The sequence below is a fragment of the Astyanax mexicanus genome, chromosome 1 (assembly GCF_023375975.1).
Source record: "Astyanax mexicanus isolate ESR-SI-001 chromosome 1, AstMex3_surface, whole genome shotgun sequence".
NCBI classification, from domain to species: Eukaryota; Metazoa; Chordata; class Actinopteri; order Characiformes; family Acestrorhamphidae; genus Astyanax; species Astyanax mexicanus.
The window spans coordinates 59,250,955-59,277,449 of NC_064408.1; the positions used below are offsets into that span (position 1 = coordinate 59,250,955).

The following is a 26,495-nucleotide window of genomic DNA, read 5'->3' on the forward strand; positions in this document are numbered from 1 at the left end:
TATAGTCACATTTTTTCCATTTTAAATGCATAATTAAAGTAGCCCTTTTGTCTGAGATGTGTAAGCAGAACTCTTGATTAATTCCATCCTTTTTGCTTTACAGATGCCTCTTCTTGTGAGCCAGGTAAATGTTATAACATTAAAAAGTGAACATGGTATTAATCATTTCTAATTCATGTTTGTCCTTGCATCCTTGTGTTGAAGGTGTAAAAAAAGTGATTGAGATATTGAGGCATATTTAGATTTTTAATAATTGTATTTGTGTCACTCCATTGTTTGTATAAGGCCACTTTCAAAGGAATATCTAAGTAACCATCAAAAAATCCAGTCTCAGCCCATGAATTTTAATGGAAACAATATGTAATGGGCATTGGGAAATACTTTACAATAAGAGTCACAAAAAACAGTCCCAACAACAATAATAATCAATGCTAAATAGTTAGTTAATGTCTCGCTAATTAATACTAAATTTTAAAGCTTAAGAATGTTGTAAATAGTAATGTATTGATAATTAAATAATGATTTATAATGTCTTAAATAGTGTGAGAATAAGTATTGTTAATTATTCCTTTAAGCAGACAGCGTGAGTGAGAGAGAGAGATAGCAAGCGAGAGAGAGACAGTACGAGCGAATTATCTGTGTTTCTGCACATGCTCTATGCTTGTGTGCTCGAGCCTGCACTGTTCCAGTCAGAGCTAAACTTCTCAGGACAGGCTTAGTCAAAAGCGAGTTGCTAATAGCAACAGTGCTACAGCTGCACCCTCTCGGGTGCAACACTCCATTAGTTCCGCATTACGTTCATTGGTTCCACAAGTCTCCTATAGACTGCCTGTACTCGTGTATTCTGTGTGCGTTTGCGCCAACCGTACCGCGATAATTCATAAAAAATACACGTACCATTACACCCCTACTGGACAGTAGACTGGACATTGGACGGGAACAGAGACTAGACAATAGAAACGAACGGAGACTGGACAATAGACTGGACATTGAAAAGGAACAGAGATATTAGAACAGGATATTAGACATGAATGGAGACTGGACAGTAGACTAGACATTAGACCTGAACAGAGACAGCTAGCATCGCTGGTACAGGACCACTAACAGATGCCACTGTCAGGCCTGGAAGGTTGGTACTTGTGCTGGGTAGAGTTCATTTCGATCGAGGGGTGCATGTGACAGGAAGTCCATGAGATGATGAGAGGGCGGGGCTAGGGCTGAGACAAGATAATAAAAAAATAACAGGGCCTGTGCATAAAGAGCATAATAGGGAAGAAAACAAAACAAGACAGGCAGAAAAACAGGACAAATAAAGGAAAAACAAGATAGACAAGGGCTAAGCTAATAATAATGCTTTCATGTATTTACATTACAAAATGTTAAGATTTTATAAGCCTGAAATACATCAAATATGCTCTCACTGTTTCAGTGTTTTAAAGTACTTACGTTTCTTTCACAGTAACCAGTACGGCAAGCCCAACAACTGCAGGTATGGTTTTAACATCACTGATAGCTGTTCAAGTACATTTTCATACAATCATTTACACAGAAATCATTCATTTATTCAAATCAATCATTTCACAGAAACCAGTACTCCAAGCCCTACAACTGCAGGTATGTTTTTAACACCACTGATAGCTGTTCAAGTACATTTTTATACAATCATTTACACATAACACAAATGTTAATCCCCTTTTATACAGCAACAAAATATTTGAGAGTGTTGTGATAAATATATTTTAAAATGTAGCTGTTTATCATAGTTTGTTTTTAAAATATACATTTGTTACAGTTTTAAAATAAAGCAATAATGACACTTCTGGACTTAACAAGAACTGTCCCTGTGCTCTTCCATTTCCTTACTATGTTCCTCACAGTGGAAACTGACAGGTTAAATCTCTGAGACAAATTTTTGTATCCTTCCTCTGAACAACTATGTTGAACAATCTTTGTTTTTAGATCATTTGAGAGTTGTTTTAATAAGCCCATGATGCCACTCTTCAGAGGAGATTCAAATCAGTCCATCAGTTATTAGATATATCAAACTGAAATGGCTGTTGCAAACACCCAAATATTTAGAACTAAAAATTATTAAGATTAATAGGGGTGCCCAAACGTTTTCATATGACTGTACAAACCAGCACAAGCTTAACGACTTTATTTATTGTTCTGTACATTATTATCAAATATTTGAATACTAGAATACAGCACATTTCTGTTTCCTAAGAAATCTAGTTATCTTTCATATTAGGTTTTAGAAGCCAGAAATACATTAAATGTGCTCTTGCTGTTGCCTGTTGTTCTTTGTATACAGTAAAATGTGGTCAGCTTTCAAAGGCCATACATTACACAAATGACACTTAATTACAGCCTATTATATTAAGGAAAAAAAATATGTGGTTAAAATGCAAATATTAAAAAAAACATAGCAGCTATATAATATAAGCAAATGTAACAACTGTCTGTGCATAGTTCAAATGTATACGTCTGTACAGTGTCCAGACGTATCAAGGCCTGGACTGATGACGGGCCCTACACAAAAGACTTGACCTAGAAATTTTTTTTTCTATATAACCTCTTTATAATTGCATTATATTTATAATTGTATTGTATTATTATATTTTGTTCAACATTAAATACACATTTGCTTCAGAAGTCGAAATAGGAGAAATCTAGTTATCTTTCAAATACATTAAATATGCTTTTGCTGTTGCTTTATCTTAATAAACCTTTGTTTTTTCACAGTAACCACACCTCCAGGTATGATTTTAACACCACTGGTTGCTGTTCAGTTAAAATTTTATGAATGACCCATATATTCTACCCTTATTTTTCTTTTGTTTAAATTGTGAGATTTAAAAACCCAAGACCTGTCCACCCTGCAAAACTACACAATTCTTACTATTACCTGAACATTCCTAAACAACTGAAGAATTACCTACCATGCATAACTGAGCAATAAAAACGTAAAAAAAAAAAAAAAAATACTTGCATTTTATCCCCATTGAAACACCAGACAGATAGGGGTGACGCTTGCCGAATAAAAGGTAAAGACTGGTTTATTTACAGAGCCGTAAACAGAATAACACAGCCAGATAACAGATTGAACAGAACTCACAGTATAAACAGAAGACGTAGTACAGGAAACAGTCCAAGATCCGCAGAGAGACAGTCCGATAATACAACAAATCCGATAAGGGCAAAGACAAAAGGCAAAATCCGTAATACAGGAAAAAGGGTCATAAGAAAAGGGCAGGCAGAAAAAGGTTTGGAAAAACGCTCAGTACGCAACATGAGTCGGCAATACCTCGCAAAGAACATATGCTAACAGAACCCTATATATACAAAACATGGAATTACTATGAACCGGAACAACTTAGAACACAGGAGAGTCTGAACGTGGGAGCGTAACGCGATTGGGTGAAGGTGAGCGGCTGACGATGACGTCATCGCCAGTGGGTATATGGGAAATGGAGTTCGGGAGTGTGAAAGGAGAGCCTAGAGACGTGACAGTACTCCCCCCGAGGAGTCCGAAAGGACCGAAGGATGAGGACGACACACCGAAGCCGCCCGAGTAGCAGCCGACCTACAGCGCCTACCCCTTCCAGGGTCAGGAGACCTCCTCCTCGGACGACCCCTATGGCCTGGTGCTGGACGAGACGGGTGAGACCGGTGGAACTCTTCCACCAACAACGGGTCTAGGATGTCGGCTGCAGTAACCCAGCTTCTCTCCTCAGGTCCATAACTTTCCCAATCCACCAGGTACTCCAGGGCACCCCTTCTCCTTCTGGAGTCTAACAGGCGCCCCACTGCGTAGACTGGTCCCCCATCCATGAGCACCGGCGGAGGAGGTAGCATCCCATGCGAGGTCTCATCCAGCGGGCCAGGGATAACCGGCTTAAGAAGAGAGACATGGAACGAAGGACAGATACGGTATTTATACGGCAGCTCTAGGCGATAAGTGACTTCATTGATGCATTTAGTAATTTTAAAAGGACCAATAAACTTAACTGAGAGTTTTTTGTTTCCCTCAGGGAGCCGGAAATCCCTGGTAGATAGCCAAACACGATCCCCAGGGGAGTAGAGAGGAGCCTCACGGCGATGGCGATCAGCCTGTTGTTTATGTTGCGCTAACACAGCCTCAATGCGTGTCTGTGCACCCTCCAACCAATGACGCCATTCATCTAGGGCTAATTTTATGGCCAGGAGTTCACAATCACCAATTCCGTAATTTTGTTCAGCTGGTGTGAGTTTGTGAGAGTAGTAAGCTACAGGATGCATTTTACTCGGTGAGCTGAATCTTTGGGACATAACAGCACCTACCCCAACACTAGAAGCGTCTACCTCTACCACAAAAGGTTCCTTAGGATCAGGATGTTTTAGCAGGGGAGCGGAAGTGAATTTCCCTTTAAGGGTAGCAAAGGCATCAGTTGCTTGCTCGGACCAAACCAGAGTTTTAGATTTATGTCGCAGCAGATTGGTGAGTGGAGCTGCAACTGAACTATAATTACGAATGAAACGTCTATAAAAGTTTTCGAAACCCAAAAATCTTTGTAATTCTTTCACTGACTTTGGACGTGGCCAATCTGTTACAGCCTGGACCTTGGTAGAGTCCATGGCAACCCCCTTAGAACTGATCACATATCCCAGAAAAGAGACAGTGGAGAGATGAAAAGCACATTTCTCTGCCTTGATAAAAAGCTGATTTTCGAGCAGACGGGATAGTACAGCACGTACCTGGAGGACATGTGTGGGCAAATCAGATGAGTATATGAGAATGTCGTCCATAAATGCAATGATAAATTTTCCTAACATGTCACGTAAAACGTCATTAATAAAAGATTGGAACACAGAGGGGGCATTTTTAAGGCCAAACGGCATGATTAAGTACTCGTAGTGCCCCCTAGTGGTGAAAAAGGCGGTTTTCCACTCATCTCCTTCTTTGAGTCTTACAAGATTATAAGCACTATGGAGATCAAGTTTGGTGAAGACAGAGGCCCCTCGTAATTGTTCTAAGGCTACGGGTACAAGAGGGAGAGGATACGGGTAGGTTTTAGTAACTGCGTTTAGTTGTCTATAATCAATACATGGTCGGAGACCACCGGCTTTCTTTTTTACAAAAAAGAATGATGCAGCAACCGGAGAAGTAGAGTGACGGTTAAAACCCTGAGCCAGAGACTCCTGCACATACTCTTCCATGGCAAGCTCCTCAGTCTGAGTTAGAGGATAGATGTGAGATCTAGGAGGTATTTGATTCTCAATTAGATCAATGGCACAGTCATAGGAGCGGTGTGGTGGGAGTTGAGTAGCCCGAAGTTTACTAAATACTTCACCAAGATCTGAGTATTCTTGGGGGATATGTACAAGAGACTCAGGCTCAGGACTTTCTACTGTTGTAGACTGGACCTTCAATTTAGGAGTAGTGATACAATGTTCATGACAATAGGGAGACCAGGACATTATTTCATTATTTAACCAGGAAATCAATGGGTTGTGTTTTCTCAGCCACGGGAGACCCAAAATAACAAAATAGTCTGTGTCTGTTAGTACAAAGAACCTGATTTCCTCAGAGTGTAGGTCACTGACGTTCATCTTGACTGGAACGGTGGTGTGGGAGATGGTTCCCTGTCCAATTGGTGTCCCATCCACCGCTGACAGTTTCACAGGATCATCCAGGGGCTCTACTGGAATCTGGAGTTGTTGAACCAGCTGCTCATTAATAAAGCTGCCCTCGGCACCGGAGTCTATTAGTGCTGGAAACACAGAAGGAGAAACTGACTGGCAGAGCAGAACAATAGAAATAAAAATGGATTTGGAAATCATGTCAGAGCAGTGACCACTTACCCCTTTAGCGTGTGGAGAAGATTCCACACGCTTTCCCGAGTATTTAGCAGGTGGCTCGTATGGACGGTCCGGGTTGCCATGGAAACCATGGGAGAGCCCACCGCGGGACAAGCCAGGAGTGTTATTATTCAATACTCGGGGGGGCCGAATCTGACAATTTCGGAGCATATGACAAGCTCCACCACAATATAGACATAAGCCAGCCTGTATGCGTCGTTGTCGTTCTTCTCTTGACAATCGAGTAGCGTCGACTTGCATGGGCTCCTCACGGGTCAATGAAGTGGCAGCTGGTCGAGGTGAGGTGGAGAACTGGAGTAAATCCAGCAGAGCGACGAGTAGCCAGGTAAGCAGCTGTAGCAGTATTCTTACGATCTACTGACGAATTTCGTTTAAGCTGATCCATCATCCTTGCAGGCTAACTCAGCTAAAATGTCCGACCGTAAACCATTACGGAACATGACACGCAGAGCTGACTCTTTCAATCCGCTACCCGCCGCTAGTGTACGGAAATCCAGCGCGTAATCTGCTACAGAACGATTCCCCTGGTGTAAACGGACCAATAACTCCCCCTGAGATTGTCCTTGATGGGGATGGTCGAAAAAACAAGCTGAAATTCACCCAAAAACTGTTCATAGGTGCCGTTCTCCACCATAGGCCAGATAGCAGTAGCCCAGTCCAAAGCTTTACCGGTCAAACGTGAAACAAAAAACGAAACGCGAGCTCTATCGGTGGTAGATGGCATGTTGGCAAAAAATAACGACATTTGGAGCAAAAAACCTCTACACAGATCTGGAGAGCCGTCATATTTATCCGGTTTACTCACAGAAAAAACAGTTGCTGCCGGAGCTGGATAAGCTAAGCTAACTGGGGCCTGGCTAGCGGGAGCTAAGCTAGCCGGGGTGGCTACGCTCAGCTAGGCTAACTGAGCTGAGATACCCTGGAGGCTAGCGGTTATCTGGACTAGCTGGGAGTGTTGCTCGGTTTGCTGGGCGGTGAGTGAGCTAACAGAGTGAGTTAGACCCTCAAACAGCTGGCTATGCTGCCCGAGCATTCTCCTCTGGTTATCTACAGCCTGCTGTAAATCCTTAAATTCGGCCATCACAGCTTTCGGCGAGGTATTATGAAACACCAGACAGATAGGGGTGACGCTTGCCGAATAAAATGTAAAGACTGGTTTATTTACAGAGCCGTAAACAGAATAACACAGCCAGATAACAGATTGAACAGAACTCCCAGTATAAACAGAAGACGTAGTACAGGAAACAGTCCAAGATCCGAAGCCAGAGAGACAGTCCGATAATACAACAAATTTGATAAGGGCAAAGACAAAAGGCAAAATCCGTAATACAGGAAAAAGGGTCATAACAAAAGGGCAGGCAGAAAAAGGTTTGGAAAAACGCTCAGTACGCAACATGAGTCGGTAATACCTCGCAAAGAACATATGCTAACAGAACCCTATATATACAAAACATGGAATTACTATGAACCGGAACAACTTAGAACACAGGAGAGTCTGAACGTGGGAGCGTAACGCGATTGGGTGAAGGTGAGCGGCTGACGATGACGTCATCGCCAGTGGGTATATGGGAAATGGAGTTCGGGAGTGTGAAAGGAGAGCCTAGAGACGTGACACACATATTTTAAACCCTTAATATAACAGGCTGCAATAAAGTGTAATTTGTGTAATATTTGGTATTTGAAACCTGACCACATTTTGCTGTAAATTACATGACTGTATGATATATGTAAATGACATTTGAGTGTATACAGTCATAAAGTACACAGGGATTGATTATGCATATAAAAACTTTTAAGCCATGCAGTCACATGTGCACCTGTCAACTGTTTGGTGTTTTGGTGCTTGTTATTGTAACCCTGATATTTAGAAAAAAATCACAAAAAGCTTTCATATTTAGTTACATATTTTAGAATTATTTACTAGTATTAGTATTACTGTAATTGTGATTTAAATAAGCTCCTTTTAATTGTTTGCATTTTTTTCCAGTAATCCGTAGAACTATATCAATGACAATAAATGAAGAGTTTAACAGTGCACTCACAGACAAAACTAGTGAAAAGTATAATCTTTATTCGAAGATCATTAAGAGCTCAGTAAGTATATTTTTATGTGCTTACTCATAACACTTTCAAATGCAGTCTTAGGAAAATAAAATGTTTTAAGTAACTCAATTCTTTTCCAGGTTAATAGTGTTTATGAAAATACACTTACTTCATACAAACCGAATTCTGTGGAAATCATTCAGTTCAGGTATGACTATTTATGTTTACATGCAGTATCTAGTTTAAGCATTGGGCTTTTAAAGGAATAGTTTGACTAGAGGTATAACATAGATTACCTTTAAAACTATGTATTATTTCTCATATACAGAAGGCTGATGTTATCAATACAAATTACAAATTACAAAATACAAATTATATTTGTGGAAATCAATTTAAAATGAACATATCTAAGGTGGACTGTGCATGGATTTGTATAGTTAATACAATTACAATTGCTGCAGAGATCTTTAATTACCTTTTTTGTATTTTTACCAGGCCTGGCAGTGTGATTGCAGACTTTCAAATTGCAACCTCAAGCAAAACACTTGATTTTAGTAAAGCAAACAGAAACCTAGCCTCTAATCTCACTGATCAAAAGATATTAGTGAGTGCTGATTCCTTTGCTGAGACTGGTAAGTTCACAGTTCAATTATTAAATGTAAACCCAGTACTGAGTTAGATTTTCCTATACTGTGGTGTAAAAAATAAGAATATAAATAATAAATAATATAAATAATAATTTACACTGTTGTCTGAAAAGTGCATTGCAGTGCAGAGTTATATACACAACACTATGGTGATGATGTGTTCTTTCTTAGTGCAGAGTTTAATATGGTGATGGATTTTGGATAAAAATTGTTTATTAATCTTGTAGTCTGTCCTCATATGGTCCTGTATCTCTTCCCTGAGGATCATTATGTCGGCGTGTGCATATGCTCTTGCTGAGCCCCCCATGGGAATGTTGCACTCTTCTCTCTTCTGTAATTTACCTATTACTGAGCGTCATGTAAACAGTAAATACAGCCAACAAGAGCTGACACTTGTCAGTTCTGTGGACACTTGGTGTGTTTTTGATAAGGATCAGATGTATGCCCTTAATCTTGAGTAATATGTACTAGTACTGAAAATGTATTACACAAAGTTAATGGAATGTATGTCTTTTTATTTTTAGTGGATAATGGTATATTCCAAAAACGAATATATCCTGGAAAAAATATGAATTTGACCTGTAATACTCCAGACCCAAATATTACGGAAATAACCTGGAGTAAGAATGGCCAAAACATCAAAGACGATGGTGTTAAATATCAAATAAATGATAAAATGCTCACTGTGACAAACACCAATGATAATGACAATGGTAAGTCTTAAATAATACAGAGCATATTTTATCAGATGTATCAGCCTTTGATTCTAATGGGTTCTTACTGGATGTTGTCTGGGATAGTTACAATGACGGGACATTGCTACTGCATACAGCCAATCTTTTACCATAGACCTTTTAAATATTTGTACTTGCTTAATAAACTAACACTAGAAGTGTTCTTAACATCTGACTGGATATTTTTAAGCACTATGAACTGCTCAGAGAACTTTTTACAATGGTGACTAGTTCTACCTATGGATAGTCAGATAAATAATTAGTTAACTGAAATCAGTGTCTGTAGCTGTTGTTGTTGGGTTCCATTTTATTCATTTTCATTAATTGTTATGAATATAATATTTAATATATTATACATTTAATAAAACATAACGTATATATTTCTGTTTGTGTTGACAGGAAAATATGCCTGCAATGTGACCTTTAACTCAATTCCATACATAAACTTCCAAACCATGTCTATTGAGCCAGCTCCTAGACTCACAACTACTGACTCAATAATTCTGAAATGTACTGACACACCAATCAACCTGAAGTGCTGTGCTCACAGCAGCTATAATGTTCTGTGGAGCCCAAAGCCTGCAAATGAGCAGTTGGTTACAGGTCAAACACTCACACTACACATACATTTTCCCCTGTTTAAATAGATATTCAGTTAAATAGACAATTAACAAAGGCAACTATTAACCAGCTACTGTACCAGCTGTAAACATGCCTTCTTGTATTGTTCAATGGGGCTAATTTACACTCTGGAGCAAGATTCTCTGTCTGTTAATCTATATTATTAGCAGGAGGACTGTTAGAAACAGGCCGTTAGAAATGATTGGGTATTGCAGTGAGAGAACACTGATTCACAAAAACATAATACTCAATAAATGTCAAACATGCTGCAGAAAATGTCCAAATACTAAATGATTCAGGCTGCTATGGCCAGTGATATGCTTTGAATGTCAGAGAGAAAGTAAACCTTTTACATTGACTGATAATTTAATTTTACTGATAATTAAATTTTTCTTTTTAAACATTTAAAATACTGTGCAAAAATAAATAGTTATCTGGGTAGTAAGTGTGTTTTTCTTGTAATAATAGTATGTGGGATATTTGGTAAGATGCGTGCAACACCTTTCTATGCTGGAATCTAATCGCCACTAATTTACTGTGACCTGTAGATATAAGCTGTGTTCCAATCTGAAACAGCTGCCTAGGTAGTCATTGCCTTCAAAGACAGCTCTCTCATTCGGCAGCATTTTAACCAATAAGGGGCTTCTATGAGGCGGGGTGTACAGGACACGCTTTAGAGTCAGCATACCTCATCACGTCTAGCGCAGTGTGCTCGTGGGCTTATCCACTTACCTCAGGACCTCCGGCTACTCGGAAAATTGAGAAATTCAGATAGCATTTTTAGCTTTTCCGGTAAATCGGCTTCACCTGGTCAGGTCTTACTTTGAATTAAATACAGGTGAAAACAACACTGTAAAACAAGTAAAAACAGTGTTAAATGTACTAGTTTGATAAACACAGGCAGCAGTGAGTGGAAATGCAGAAAAAAAATTGCACAGAAACTCCCGTTTTTAAACTCTAAGCTAATGAACTGCATCATGGCATTGCCTTCGACGGTAAGGATGCATCTCAAGCTGCCTTCAGAATTGGGGTAAAATAAGGATGCTGCCCACGAAAGATCATATGCTGCCTTACGATTGGGACAGTCCTTTTCTCAGGAACGCATACATCCTGCCTAAAAATGCTGCCAAGTTGGGCAGCTGCCTTCAGAATGGAACACAGCTATAGAATAAAACAGAGAAAGATGAAACAAAGATCTGTTAATACACTAAAATAGATAACAAAGAAAAAAAATATTTTAATATTGAATCCAGAAGAGATTACATTTATGATGGATTGAAGGCTACTTAGACCAACTGTGTGTTGGATGGTAACTGGTCATCCTCAGGAGGAGCTCTGGTAATGAACAACTTCTTCAGTTGTTAAGAGATTTTTTTACAATGTAGGTGGAAACTGTTTAGATAGAGGGCTAAAGAGTTTTACAAATCTATTTTCCAAGATTTGGATTGCATGGTTACTGATAATATACCCTTATTGATAATACTTTACATGTGATTTGTATCATTTAACAATTCTAATGTGTTATTTTATGTGCAGCCCAATCGACAAAGTGCAGCACATTTACTCACAATGTCAGCCTGGTGGATTGTTCGAACAGTGACAAGACTCTAACTTTCACGTGTGAAGCCCGTGATGACACCGATACCTCTCATGAATCAAAATCTTTCACAATAACTTTAACTTCAAAAAGTGAGTCATATTTGTCCTTCTCAAGATATGGCTGTTTACCTGCACAAACCCCAATATTTTTGGCCCATTCTTCTTTGCACAATAGTTTTAATTCAGCCGCACTGGAGGGTTTTAGAGCATGAATATCCTGTTTAAGTTCATGCCACAGCATCTTAATCAGACTTTGACTAGGACACTCCTTCATTTAGTTTAGCTTTTTTAAGCCAGTTAGAGGTGAACTTGTTTGTGTGCTTTGGATCATTGTCCTGCTGCAGAACCCAAGTATGCCTAAACTTCAGGTCACAAACAGATGGTCGAACATTCTCCTTCAGAATTGTCTGGTAAACAGCAGAATTCAAGCTGTCCAGGCCCTGAAGCAGCAAGGCAGCCCCAGACCATCACACCACCACCACCATGTTTTACATTCAGTATGATGTTTGATGTTTGTTTTCTGAAATAAGGTGTTACATTTACACCAGAAGTTACAGGACACACTTTTCAAAAAGTTCCACTTTTGTCACATCAGTCCACAGAATATTTACCCAAAGTTCTGGGGATCATCAAAATGTTTGTTTGTTGGTAATGGGCCGTTGTGCTGTTTTAGTCAGCAGTGGTTTTTGGTGTGGAACTCTTCTATGGAGACCATTTTTGACCAGTTTCTATCTTATTATCGAATACTGAACTTAGTCTTAATGAAGGCAAGTGAGACCTGCAGTTCTTCAAATTTTGTTCTGGGTTCTTTTGTGACCTTTTAAAGTAATTTTGGTAGGCCGGTCACTCCTGGAAAGGTTCACATGTTTTTTCAATTTGTGAATATTAGCTCTCACTGTGGTCCGCTGGTGTCTCTAAGCTTTAGAAATGACTTTGTAATCTTTTCCAGACTGACAGATGATCAAGAACTTTGTTTTCTCATTTGTATTTGAGTTACTTCAGATCGGGGCATAATGTGTTGCTTTTTGAGATGTTTAATCTACCTTATGTTGTCAGACAGGTCAATTCAATTGATTCTACTGGTCTGGCAGTAATCAGGCCTGGTTATAGATAGTGAAATTGTGGATAGTTTTTTTTTCTCTTAATACATGAATTATCATTTAAAAAGTGCTTTTTATATTTACTTAGGTTAGATTTGTCTTATATTAAAGAAAAACAAAATAAATACTTTTTTACGCCACTGTATTCTATTTAATCCCTATTGCAAATGTATTAGCAAAAAAAAATTACTCTCAGCTAACCCTATCAAACAAGCGAATACAGGTAGTTTCTCTGAATTCAGCATATCACTTTTAATACATTACCTGTCAAAGTCTCCAAATTATTAAACCCCTTTATCAAATGGATCTTTAGTGATTAGTACAGCACCCCTGTTGTGTTACTGTTATGACCTGCTTCAAATGTGCACAGCCAGATGTCAGTTTCTGCTTTTTGTGTTTTGCCAATAGAAGACTTCCCTTGCTTCAGTACTCAATATGGAGCTGGACAATTGGATGAAAGAAAGGCTGTTGCTTGTGATGGAAACAGCGTTGGCAACAAGACAGTTCAGTGCACAAATAGTGACTGGAAAACTGTGGAAGATAACTGTGTCTTGCGTGTCCTCCAAGGCCTGGTGGATCAAGCTGTGGTAAACATTTTCTTCTGTGTGCCAAAAAAATAGGTAAAAAAATATTTTTATGTCTGTAGTCACATCCTGTGCTTTTTTTGTAGAATTTACAAGCCGAAGATGTTCCAACCTTTATAAAGAAAGTACTTAATACCACTACAAATAACGCTGGTGAAATTAGAAATTCTACTGCAAACATTGTCGCGGTTGTTAGCTTGCTAAATTCCACGGCCATTGTTTCACAGTCATTTAAGGTGGATCAATCCATTATGGAGGTATGTTTACCTTTTGTTGCTATTTGGAATAATTCATTTGAATGGAATAAAGCATATCTTGAACTGTTATTAAACTCTTTGATGCACATAAATGCACACCCCCTTTAATATGCAACAGGGATACAAAATGCATAAATTTTCTCCATGTTATTTCACACTGGCTGTGTTTTTTTTTTTGTTCTACCTTTCAATATCGATGTATTTAATGATTAAATAATTTCGTTTAAGTATCTACATTTTCTTTAACTATCTTGTTATTGATTAATACTGATCATTATTTGATCATTTTTACTTAATGCGTTATGAAAAAAAACGAATGAAAAATTGCCCAAAAATATCCTGCTACCACTTATTTAATATTTGCAACATGTGTATCACTTTAACATTCTTACACACACACACACACATTCTGTCAGCTTTTTAGGGTGGTTAAGTGGGTAGACCCAAATGCAGACACCATAGGCAGAGGGAGTTTGAACAAAGCATCTTTAATATAACATTAGAAAATTACAAGTTATTAGCTATTAGCTGTTAGCTAACTATAACTTAAATATATTTTAGTGAGGATTACCCCGTTAAGTGCATTTGTGGATTAAGTGGTTAGGAAAATAGAAAAAGTGGTTAAAAGTAAACCTTATTTTTTTTTACCTACAAAAAAATCCATATTGTGATACAGCTGGATTAATTTTTCTGTAACGCATTCTATTTTGTATTTGTTTTGCTGTAAACCTTTGAATTCACATAAAAAAATGTGAATTATTATTATTTTTATTATTATTATTATTATTATTATTATTATTATTACAATATTATTTTACAAGCGAAGTGCAATAAAATCAAAAATCTCAAACAGCAGAATGCCCATATCTGCTATATTAAGCTACAGATCTTAAGTCGGTGTACTGAACATTAATATAAATGTGAGAATTTTTTTTCCTGTTTTTTTTTTTTTTCCTGTTGTTTTTTTCCTAAAGAAGTGATGGTATGTGTTGTTGTGCTTGGGGAGCACAGTGCTCATGGTGATCAGTGATCCAATTCTGGTTGTGCGGCTGACTGTTGAATGTTGTAAGGGTTTTTATCCGTCAGTAGCACCCCTCTACTTTCCGCCGCCAAGATAGAAACAAACCAGAAATTTACCTGAACACACATCATTTCCAGACCACAACGGCCATCAGCGTTAAAATATTCCTAAACTCCAACGCTATTTTAACAACGCGTGTGCAAGGCATGAAAATAAACTATGGACAGTGTGTAAGATAGCAATGCGCATCGCCTCGTGCGTTTTGCAGGGTGTACGCTAAGGCCCAAAATCTTGATAATTTATTGTTATTTACCTAATCTACAAAGGTATCCTGCTAAATGTTTTAAACTGTTATACTATATACAACTAGTCTGTAAACCTGATGTAGAATTACAAAAGATATGATTCTTAATAAAGTGAGAAAGAAAAAGAAAAATTAAGATTTATGCTAAAGAAAAACACAGCTGTACATGAATTAAGATAGAAAATGAATGCAGGTCATTTTTGACCCATGTGTGCATTAGAGGAGTAGTGATACAAAAAGGATTTTTATTCAAAAAGTAAATAAGGAAAAAATAAAATAAAGATACATGATGTTAAAAAAGTTAATTGAGGAATATCTTGAATACTAAATGACTGAATTAATTTATTGCAAAGTTATAGAAGGGGTTATTAGATGGTGGCTCGTACACACGCTGTGGCTTCCTCCTTTTCTTGTATTTAATCAACTATCGCTTTGTTGTTTTTTTTGCAGTAACTTTGGGTAGGAGAGTAACACAGTTTTAATCCTCTGTATGTCCTCTACATATACAGTATTGACAATAAAACTACTTGACATGACTAGAAAATTAAAACTCAGCCAGGTCACTTTTGACCCATGTTGCGCATCAAAGGGTTTATGTTAATTGTTGTTTAGTAATATTATTTGATCAGTAAGATGACTTTAATGTGCAATATTTAATACATTATTAATGATTTTTTTTCCATTTCAAGACTTTCCTAAAAACAGTGGATGTTATTGGATCAGTAAGTGCTAACCAAACATGGCTGAAGCTGAATACACGCAACACAACTCAGCAGACAAGCTCTCTACTTCTGAAGTCTACTGAAGAAATGGGGAAGGCACTAACAAATGAAAACTTCAGCATAACAACAGACATTATTCAACTAAACAGAACTAGCACTAATGGTTCATTTTCTGGAATAATTGGCACAAATTCAACTACTCAAATAGTCATTCCAGACATTACTGCGAATACTTCAATCACCACCATAGTTTTCTCATCTTTTAGCACTGTCCTGCCTGCTCGAAATATAACCTACAACGGCAGTCAAGAGAAAACCAGTATCAATGCAGATGTGGTTGCAGTCATTGTGAACAAAACCATTCAGAACATCTCTTTTACCTTTAATACTAAAAATAAGTCATTGTTAAACCCTCAATGTGTTTTCTGGAACTTCAGTCTTCTGGATGGGATTGGAGGATGGGACTCGACTGGATGTGAATTGAAGACTGATGTGAACAGTACTGACCAGGTTACGTGTGAGTGCAACCACACAACTTCATTTTCAATCCTCATGTCAACATTTCCAGTGGACAATGTCATCTTAGACTATATAACTTACATTGGAGTCGGCATTTCGATTATCTGCCTGATTCTGTCCCTCATCATCGAAGGCATTATTTGGAAATCAATGACAAGGAATGACACTTCCTACATGCGCCACGTCTCCATAGTCAACATTGCTCTGTCCCTCCTGATAGCGGACGTATGCTTTTTAATTGGAGCAGGTATTGTGGAAAAAGGAGAGCTGGCACCAGTTGGGCCGTGCAGTACAGCCACGTTCTTCATGCACTTCTTTTATCTGGCTCTTTTCTTTTGGATGTTGCTCTCTGCACTCTTGCTTCTTTATCGAACTGTTGTGGTCTTTGCTGGAATGTCCAAGACCAAGATGATGATCATAGCCTTCACTGTTGGTTATGGAGCCCCGTTATTAATAGCTGTCATCACTGTGGCAGCGACAGCTGGACAGCAAGGATACATCGTTGAAAGGAGTGCTTGTTGGCTCAACTGGGATAAAACTAAAGCCTTTTTGGCGTTTGTGATTCCCGCACTCACTATTGTGGTGATAAACCTTGTGGTGCTGATTGTGGTTTTATGGAAGATGTTACGGCGTGGAGTTGGAGCCACCACTCAGCCAGACGAGAAACATACCATAGTGGTTATTGCCAGATGTGTGGCCATTCTAACACCTCTGTTCGGTCTGACCTGGGGATTCGGCATCGGGACCATGGTGTCGGGTCTATTAGGGATTCACATAGTCTTCGCAATCCTCAACTCACTGCAGGTACATGTTATGTCCATGTATTTTTGTTAGAACTGGATGTGCATAGTAAAAATGGCTTAATGGTTGCTAATACGTTCAGTTGAAACCTTATTTGAAAAAAAAAACAAAAACAAACATAGTCTTCTGTATTCTGTCCACCAGATAGTGGATAAAAAAACTAAACAGCTAACAGCTCAGCACATGATTGATGACATAAAAGTAAATTAAGGACTGCTTTAAGAGATCATCTGTCACTCAAATGTTTAATCATTATATTAGTGTAAGGGCGGGTGCCCAGCCGAGGCATCCTCCGGGGCATCGGAGGGCGCGCCAAGCAAGTGCCAAAGGTTAATTTGGCTAATTATAACACCTTTTAAACCAGACACTTGGCACTGGATCTTTAAAGCACATCGGAGCAAATCTATGCTGGATTTTCCTCTGAGCTCCGGCTCTCTTTTCCTCCCTGCTCTATCTACGGCAAGTGCCGTTTTCCTGCCTGTGCGAGTGAGATTGGACAGCATAGCCGGCTTTCTCCTCCCCTTTTGAGTTTCCCCCTATCCCTCTCTCTCTCTCTCTCTCTCTCTCTCGAGTCTGTGGGAGCCAGGGCTGAGCTACTGCTCTCCACCCATTAAAATTCGAAATTTTATTTAGGCATGTTTTTGTGCCCATCAATCTCCTGATTTTGCAGTCGTCTTTAAACCCAAAAAAACTGACAGCTCATGGTAAATGTTATATGAATGTACAATATGTTCAGTATCATGAACCCAATGATAAGAACTGCTAGCTTTAATATGTGTACTGTTGATCCAAAAAAGACATTTAAGCCACAACTACAATGATGAATTGTGGCATCTGAGATGTTTTCTAAGAAACTTGACATGACAAACTCAAAATGTTGACTTGCTTTCTCAAAACCAAACGGGTTGTATTTATGAAGATAATTATTTAAACATACAATTGTGACACCAGTAGTAAGTATATTAAGATTAGAAGTAAAACTAACTAAGATGTTAGAAAAGGTCATAAATTATATATTAAGATGATATACCAGCTACCAAAAACAACCTTTATAACTAAAGTTTGCAATTCCATGAACTTGCTATGAAATCTTTTTTTTGCCTATTAATGATTCAAATTGTCTCATCTATCTCATCCAAAGGGTTTTTTTATTTTGGTCTTCGCAATTTTGTTGGACCGTAAGGTACCTATTCCCTTTTCATAACTTATTTCCCCATAAATTCTCATATGCAGTAACTAAATAGTGTGTTTATAAAACCAATAAACTCCAAGTAAACAAAAGTTATGTTGTTACTTTTTTCATCACAGATACGTGAAGAACTGGCAGGAAAGTTGAGGATAAGAAATCTCAGCTCAAACCGTACAAGGGTAATTTATTTTACCTTCATGAGATTCTCTTAGATACATTCAGTGATATGTTTCATTTGCATTTCATTTATTGTACCTGCTATCTAACTGATATTTTCTATCTCTTTATCCATTAACAGACCACTAGCGCAGGCCCATCATCTTCTAGTGGGACAGGCTTCATGGAAATGTTCCGGCGCAGAAGTAAGCATCTAACTGACAAATGTAGTCTGTTAATCAGAAACAGAGATTATAAAACATTTGTATATTGTCAAGTAGATTTATTAGACTCACTGATATTACACAAATGTTTCAGCTCTTAGGTCTTCCACTGCATGCTCACCAAAACATTATCAAAGTTAAGGAATTTGGGGTACATGATCTGCTGTGCACTAGTGATGCATCAAATGCACACACCAGTATTCCCCATCTAGTGGGTTTAGAGGCCTTTTGCAATATTTCTCACAACAATCAGTTGCAGCTTTAAATTCTCTGCCTGAACCAGACACAATGCCAAACCTATAATCGGGCCGAATCGAGCCGAGACTTCCCACCAATTTCCTCAGGCCCTGTCACATCAGGCTTTGGGAAATGTAGGTGTATGTTTTTAATGCAATTTTTATTTTATTTTATATAAAGCTATGACGTGATTATCACAATATAGTAACACATCACACTGTGATCATAAAAAATTACACAAATTTGAATGTTAGAATCATGCAGTGCTGGCCTGAACAGTGCACAAAGGTCAGCTACTTCACTTAAGTTTCACTTTTGAGTTCCATTTATAATAAATATATACATATACATACATATATAATATATCATTTTGAACAGAATTCATTCATTCAAACTCAACTCAGAACCGTAGATAAAAAGTCAGTTTTAACGCTCTACTTACTAAAAAATCAGGCTTGGGCTCATAGTGACAGTTTATGGGGTAGGCCGGGTGTCACGCTAGACCAGGTTAGGATCCAAATGCAGGTTTATTGAAAAAACTTACAAAAATACACAGGCAAACAACACAGGCAAAATCCAAGAGACTTGGTCAAGGTACACAGAAGGAAGGGTCAAATAGATGGTAAAACAACAGAGAGCTATAAATGCTTCAAAATAGCTGGAAAATACAGACAAGACGTCGAAAAGATAGTCCAGAGCAGTGTTCTTATATACTGAGACAATGAGTAAAGGAAAAACAGGTGTGCATGGAACTAATACTGAGGCGAGAGCGACCTCTTGAGTCTAGGAGGCGCAACACCAGGGTTACTGGTAACACCGGGTCGGTTCGGACAGAACGTGTCAGGCTGAATTTTTGGGGCTCTCTCTAAGCTTTAGCTGCAGCCCGCTATAGACAACTGATCGAGAGATATTGACCAAAGAATGTTTCATGTTCCAAAATACATTTTACTTACTAATTCAAATCACAGCTATGGGTTTTCATGTTGCTCCTAATTCTGCAAATCTATTTATGGAAAAATCTAAAAAAGATATTTTGTATTCCAATAATGCATTTTTGGAGTACATTACCATCTAGAATAGGTACACAGCTTATGTGTTTGTGTGGTCTAGTACATAAAACTATTTGAATCTTTTTGGATTATATTAATTCATGATTACCAACTGTTAACTGTACCTTTATGAGTGATGCTGAATCTTTAGCTTTTCTTGATGTAGGGGTTGGCTTGAAGTACAGCAAGATAAAAATATAATTCTTAAAGAATGAGAGACACTAAATGTACAATACAACATAGACACATATGGATATACCTGAGCAATAGACACAAGACAATAGTGCAATAGTGATGGGGGAATTAAAGTGGTCCATTGTAAACAGGACCTGTTTAAACATTAGTGCAAATATAGAGGATTAATAGCTTAAGGCTGGTAAAGTGAACGAGTGCATACAGTTCACAGTTGTAGGGGGATTTAAAGTGGGTAGTGCAAGTATAAGCAGTAGTGCAGGTATGGGCTGTGTGAGCACATATCAGTTTTTGAAAAGTTCCAATACTGTGTAAATTCCAGTATTAAGAGTATCACAAAAAGTCAGATTGAAATGTTTTTTTTTACATTGTTTTTTACATTGTTCATGTGATCATCCATCCTGTAACAAGCATAGTTTGTCATATAGTCAGCTTTTGAGAGTATATCAGATATGTGATAATAATGAGTCTTTTTATAGACAAGCTTATTACGCAAGCACTTCTAGACCTGAGAATACTGTGTGATTTCACGAGATATTAATCGTGAGGACTTTCTCTGAAACAATTCAAAACCACTTATTATTACAATGCATATAGCCACCACTCTCAGTTTTTGAAATGTGTGGAGAACAGTCATGGGTATATACTGAGAAGTGATTAACAAATTGGCGTGCTTTTAAGATTTGTTATAAAAGAGCTTCTAATTTAAGTGACCAATTTGTTTGTGCTCATTTTTCAAAAAGCTTATGTCTTTCCTTTAAAGATCTTAGAGGGTGATTTATTTGTTAGCTTGCTTTTGCTGTCTAAGGTATGTGCAGAAAAAATAACCAGAACTGAATATGAATTAATGAACACAAATACACAATTCTGATAATTCTACAGAATTCTACAACGCAGATGAAAAATCTGCAGTAGCTAGAGGGTTTTAATAATAAGGGGGATCATGCGTTTTTTTTTACACTTTGAGTTTGAAAAAGAGAGAAAGAGGCTTGGGGTATATTTAAATTCAATACAGTGGGTTTGAAAGGTGTGCATAAAGATTCTTCTTTGGTTCGTTTTCTTTTATTCCCTTTTTGGTAGGCATATTTGTTTATTTGTAAAGTGTTTGAACACTATATATATGTATACACATATTTTAATCCTTACTTTGAAGATGGTATTTGACATTTTGCTATAACAATGTCTTTCAATACTTTGGCATATTATTTATATTTTGATACATTTTCTGTTTTTTTCCAAACAACAATGCATTATAATGAGACCTTTTGTAATTGAGTTTTTAATGTTTCTAAGCTGGGCAGGGGGTATACACTTATTTGGTGTATTCAGCAATGCTGTCTGACGTTTGTTTGCATGCTGAGGAAGGCCAACAAGTGAAAAAAACTTACATTTTTTTAGTCTGGTAGGCAGGACAGTTGGTATTGAATTCTAAGATTATTTTGGAGATTAAACTTATAGAATTTTATGTAAAGCATAACAGCTTCACACGCCTCGCTTCTGTGTTTTTTTTACTAAACCCACAACACTAGCATAAAATTATTGCACATTATTTAATAATAACATATTTTCCCCATAAGTTTTGTTTAATTTCTGGGAACTAACATTTTGCAATCAAGGCTTAATATCCTTGATTTTTTTTCTATTAAATGAATGATTTGAATATGATCCCAGGTACTGAGAAGTTACTCTTCAGCTTAATATGTTGCTGATCATCTAAATTAAACAATATTTTTTGTGTAGTTTTCCCAGTAATAATATTAACAATTTAACCAATATCATATCGTCACTTCTGTCAATACAACATTAGTACTTTGGACAAATTAGGTATTATCTTGCATTCAATCTAAATGATATGCTGCACCGTAACCTGATCTCTTACATATGTTTTTCCTTTGCAGATATCTACCACGTGGCAGACAATAGTAGATTCACTGCAGATTCATCTCAGAACTCATATTCATTTATCAATACTTAAACCAGTAATGTTCAACCTGTTTGACAAATGTTTGTCCGACAGCTAAAGTGTACTGAACATTTGAGTTACAAACAGCTCTGAGTTCAACTCATTTTAATTAATTAACTTTCTTACATTAACAAACACAGAACATTCCACATGTAATCCTAAAGATATAGAGTAAAAAGTAGGTAAAAAGTTGTATGTATAACCTTGTAAGATCATCAAATATCAAATATCATTGTAGACATATTTTATCTTTATTACACTACATTTCTATACATGGTGAGATCTTAATTATTGTAAATATTACATAATCAGAGTTGATTCAGTTGTCTCACAAAGCTGCCGCTTTCTGAAAGTTGACATTAACATACAGTACAATGTCTTTTTTATTTTTTAAACTGTGTTCATTTGTTTATTAAATATTTTGTGACTCTAGTATCATATCATTATTCTGCAACACATGGTTTGGCAAATGCTATCGAAGTTTGTTCTCTACACTTACTCACAGAATCACTGCATGTCAATGAAGCACTGTTTTTTGACAATTTACATCAAAACACTTTGTAATGAATTTATTTCCAATTGTTAACAGTGGCCTCCCATAAATACCGATGTACCCAGCTATGGGTATCAGCCCTCAGCACTGGTCTGGGGCACCCTCTGTCGCCCAGGAGAATGCCTCGGTCAGTCACCAGCCCTTACATCATTATACACTGATAAAAAAAAATAAAGAGAACACTCAAATAACACATCTGAATTATTTTTTTTATTTTTTTTATTAAATACTTTGTTCTGTACAAAGTTGAATGTGCTGGCAACAAAATTATAAAACCATTAATGGAAATCAAATGTATTGACCAATGGAGGCCTGGATTTGGAGTCGCACACAAAATCAAAGTGGAAAAATACACTACAGGCTGATCCATCTTTGATGTCCTTAAAACAAGTTAAAATGAGGCTCAGTAGTGTGTGTGTGGCTCCACGTGCCTCTATGACCTCCCTACAACACCTGGGCATGCTCCTGATGAGGTGGCAGATGTTCTCCTGAGGAATCTCCTCCCGGACCTGGACTAAAGCTTTAGTCAACTCCTGGACTGTCTGTGGCGCATTGTGGTGTTGGTGGATGGAAAGAAACATGATGTTCCAGATGTGCTGGATTAGATTCAGGTCTGGGGAACGGGCGGGCCAGTCCACAGCATCAATGTCTTCATCATGCAGGAACTGCTGACACACTTCAGCCACAGGAGGTCTAGGACTGTCCTGCATCAGAAGGAATCCAGGGCCCACTGCACCAGCATATGGTCTCACAATGAGTCTGAGGATCTCATCCTGGAACCTAATGGCAGTCAGGGTACCTCTGGTGAGCACATGAAGGTCTTTGCGGCCCTCCAAACAAAAGCCTCCCAAAACTATTACTGACCCACTGCCAAACCGGTCATGCTGGAGGATGTAGCAGCAGCAGAAAGTTCTCCACAACGTCTCCAGACTCTGTCACATCTGTCACATCTGCTCAGTGGTGAATTTGCCAATCCTGGTGTTATCTGGCAAATGCCAATCGCCCTGCATGGTTTTGGGCTGTAAGCACAACCCCTATCTGTGGACGTCGGGCCCCCATACCATTCATAACAGTTTGTGCAGACACATGCACATTTGTGGCCTGCTGGAAGTCATTTTGCAGGGCTCTGGTAGTGCTCCTCCTGTTTCTCCTTGCACAAAGGAGGAGGTAGTGGTCCTACTGCTGTGCTATTGCTCTCCTCCGGCCTCCTCCGCGTCTCCCGGTATACGGGTCTGTCTCCTGGTATCTGCTCCATGCTCTAGACACTACGCTGACAGACACAGCAAACCTTCTTGCCGCAACTCGTATTGATGTGCCATCCTGGATGAGCCGCACTACCTGAGCCACTTGTATGGGTTGTAGAGTCCGTCTCATGCTACCACAAGTGTGAAAGCACCACAAACATTCAAAACTGATCAAAACATTAGCCAGAAAGCATAGGTACTGAGAAGTGGTTGCCAATAATTTCCACCTGTTGTCTGTGCCATTTGCATAACAGCATTTGAAAGTGATTGTCAATCAATGTTGCTTCCTAACTGGACAGTTTAATGTTACAGAAGTTAGAGTTACGTTGTGTTGTTTAAGTGTTCCTTTTATTTTTTGTCTATTTGACATTAGAAGACTTACATATTACAGAGCTATTACATACTTACAGAGCTTTCAGACCTAAAATAATGCAAAGAAAACAAGTTAAATAAATAGCTTATGCCAGTACATTTAACATGGCATTAATCATTTATTGAAATAAATGTACAGTGGTAGTACAGTTCTCATTCATTACACCTAATCTAGCATCTTGATGTCACTAACCCTCTTTTTTCTAAAAGCAATGCAATTCTCACAGCCATCCACCAACATCTAGTAGATGTTGGTTGTCCTGGACAGTGGAGAGACTAGAAACAACAAAAAAAAAGCAGAATACAATTGAAAATATTAGCCAAGGAGCAGATTCATTTATCCATATGGTGTGTTTGTGTGTATATAGCACTTTCCATTTTGAGTATAAAATATAACATTCTCCACAAGAAGGCAGCAAACTCAAAACAATCTCTGCAGTGGCACAGTAGTTTCATGTGTTCTAATACACATGAGTCAACCTACCAGCACAGCACATGAGCAGATCATTTTTTAGAACAAATTATTTTAAACACAAACTATAATTATAACCAAATTAGCAAATATTTTATCTCAATAAATCTCATAATGTTGGGTGCAAACAAAAAGAAAAGAAACACCATAGACCAGACAAAGGAGTTCATTCTGTCTTCATATTTAATTTATAAATCCGGATGAAAACAAAAGAACAATCATAGAAAAAAATCCAATAGATCATAGACCATAATGCACAACCATATAATGCAATACAGATACAATACTTGAATTACAGGTACTTAATACATAAGCATTTGCCATACGCCATAAGATCATACACTTATCTAGCATTTTGTTGCCAAATATTACCTTTTGGTATTGTGTTTTTTATAGTTAAGAAACAAATAAACACAATTTTGTGATATGTTTATGTGTTATATATGTATGTATATTATTAATTAAACTTTAAACAAAGTCCCGGATAAACTAAGTAAACATTCTTTTTGGAGAGCATTTACTTATAAAAAAAATAGTCTGGAATTTCAGTTCCTCATGCCTTTTCTTATTCATCATACCTTCTGTCAAAGCACATTTCTCTTCCATGACTGAATGGTTGTCAGCTGTTTCTTTAATGTGGTAAGTACCTGTTTGGGCAGTTAAATGTTTTTTTTTTTTTTTTTTTTTTAGCATTTTTGTCATACTTACATTTTTTAGATTATCAAACAAACTTTTATATCAGAGAAATATAACCTGAGTAAATATAAAAGGAATAAAAAAAAAAACTAGTTGCAACCAGGTCTGATTACTGCCAGACCTGTAGAATCAAGAAATCCCCTAAATAGAACCTGTCTGACAAGAAAACAGGGAATACTGGTGAATCTTCCCAGGAAGGCATGGAAAACTCATCCAGCTGGTCCAGAAAAGAACCCAGAACCACATATAAAGAACTGCAGTTCTCATTTGCCTCAGTTAAGGTCATTTTCTTTATGGTTCAATAATAAGAAAGAGACTGTTCAAAAATGGTCTCCATGGAAGAGATCCAAGACAACACTGCTGACCAAAAAAGCACAAAAGCCCATCTTACATTTGCCAGAAAACATCTTGGTGATCTCTTCAGGACTTTGGGTAAATATTCTTTGGACTGATGTGACAAAAGTGGACATTTTTGGAAGGTGTGTTTCCTGTTACATCTGGTGTAAAACTAACACATCATTTCAGAAAAATAACAACATACTGAACTTAAAACGTGGTGGTGTGATGGTCTGGGGATGCTTTGCTGTTTCAGGGCTTGGACAACATGAACATTTACCAGACAATCCTGAAAGAGAATGTCCGACCATTCGTTCATGGCCTCAAGCTCAGGTGTACTTGGGTTCTGCAGCAGGACAATGATCCAAAACACACAAACAGGTCACCCTCTAAAGGGCTTAAAAAACTAAATTAAGGTTTTGGAGTATCCTAGTCATCCGAGATGTTGTGGCATGATCTTAAAAATCCTCCTATGTGTCTGAATTAAAACAATTCTGTAAAGAGGAGTGGACCAAATTTCCTCCACAGAGGTGTGAAAGACTCACTGCCAGTTATCAGTAAAGTTTGATTGCAGCTGTTGCTGCCAAGGGTGACACAACCGAGTTACTAATTTTAGAGGGAAAACACTTTTTCACAAACGGCTAGATTGGTTTGAATGTTTCTTTTATTTAATAAATAAAATGATCATTTAAAAAGTGGTTTGATATTTACTCAGGTTATCTTTTCTGATAATAAAGCGTGTGTGATAATCAGAAAATATCATTATGACAAAAAAAGCAAAAACAAAAGAAATCTTTATGGGGCAAATACTTTTTACGCCAGTGTACATCCAAATCTTGACTAAGAGAGGTAGAGCACTCCTTCCATGAACGTCTGTCTGCTCTTCAGCTGTAATGACAACACCCTCAACCTGTTATTTTCAGTTATACAAGAGCAGACTTCTATGTACCTGAATGGGGAGTGGTTGTCTCCTGCTCACACGGTTATTAACAAGTGAT

The 26,495-nt window shown here is 37.8% G+C and overlaps 1 protein-coding gene across 1 annotated transcript in view; it reads left to right on the forward strand.

Moving 5' to 3' along the window:
• The window catches only part of LOC103026697 (adhesion G protein-coupled receptor F5), a 44,430-nt gene extending 22,183 nt beyond the window's left edge, over window positions 1-22,247 (forward strand). The window contains exons 10-25 of the mRNA XM_049480842.1: window positions 104-124; window positions 1,460-1,489; window positions 1,585-1,614; window positions 7,850-7,956; window positions 8,046-8,113; window positions 8,401-8,537; window positions 9,077-9,265; window positions 9,686-9,889; window positions 11,444-11,596; window positions 13,015-13,193; window positions 13,277-13,447; window positions 15,462-16,817; window positions 17,956-17,997; window positions 18,123-18,182; window positions 18,302-18,365; window positions 21,760-22,247. Coding sequence (XP_049336799.1) covers window positions 104-124; window positions 1,460-1,489; window positions 1,585-1,614; window positions 7,850-7,956; window positions 8,046-8,113; window positions 8,401-8,537; window positions 9,077-9,265; window positions 9,686-9,889; window positions 11,444-11,596; window positions 13,015-13,193; window positions 13,277-13,447; window positions 15,462-16,817; window positions 17,956-17,997; window positions 18,123-18,182; window positions 18,302-18,365; window positions 21,760-21,836 — 2,888 coding nt within the window. The 3' untranslated portion in view covers window positions 21,837-22,247. The remainder of the gene's footprint in view (window positions 1-103; window positions 125-1,459; window positions 1,490-1,584; window positions 1,615-7,849; window positions 7,957-8,045; window positions 8,114-8,400; window positions 8,538-9,076; window positions 9,266-9,685; window positions 9,890-11,443; window positions 11,597-13,014; window positions 13,194-13,276; window positions 13,448-15,461; window positions 16,818-17,955; window positions 17,998-18,122; window positions 18,183-18,301; window positions 18,366-21,759) is intronic.
• Window positions 22,248-26,495: the final 4,248 nt, after the last annotated feature.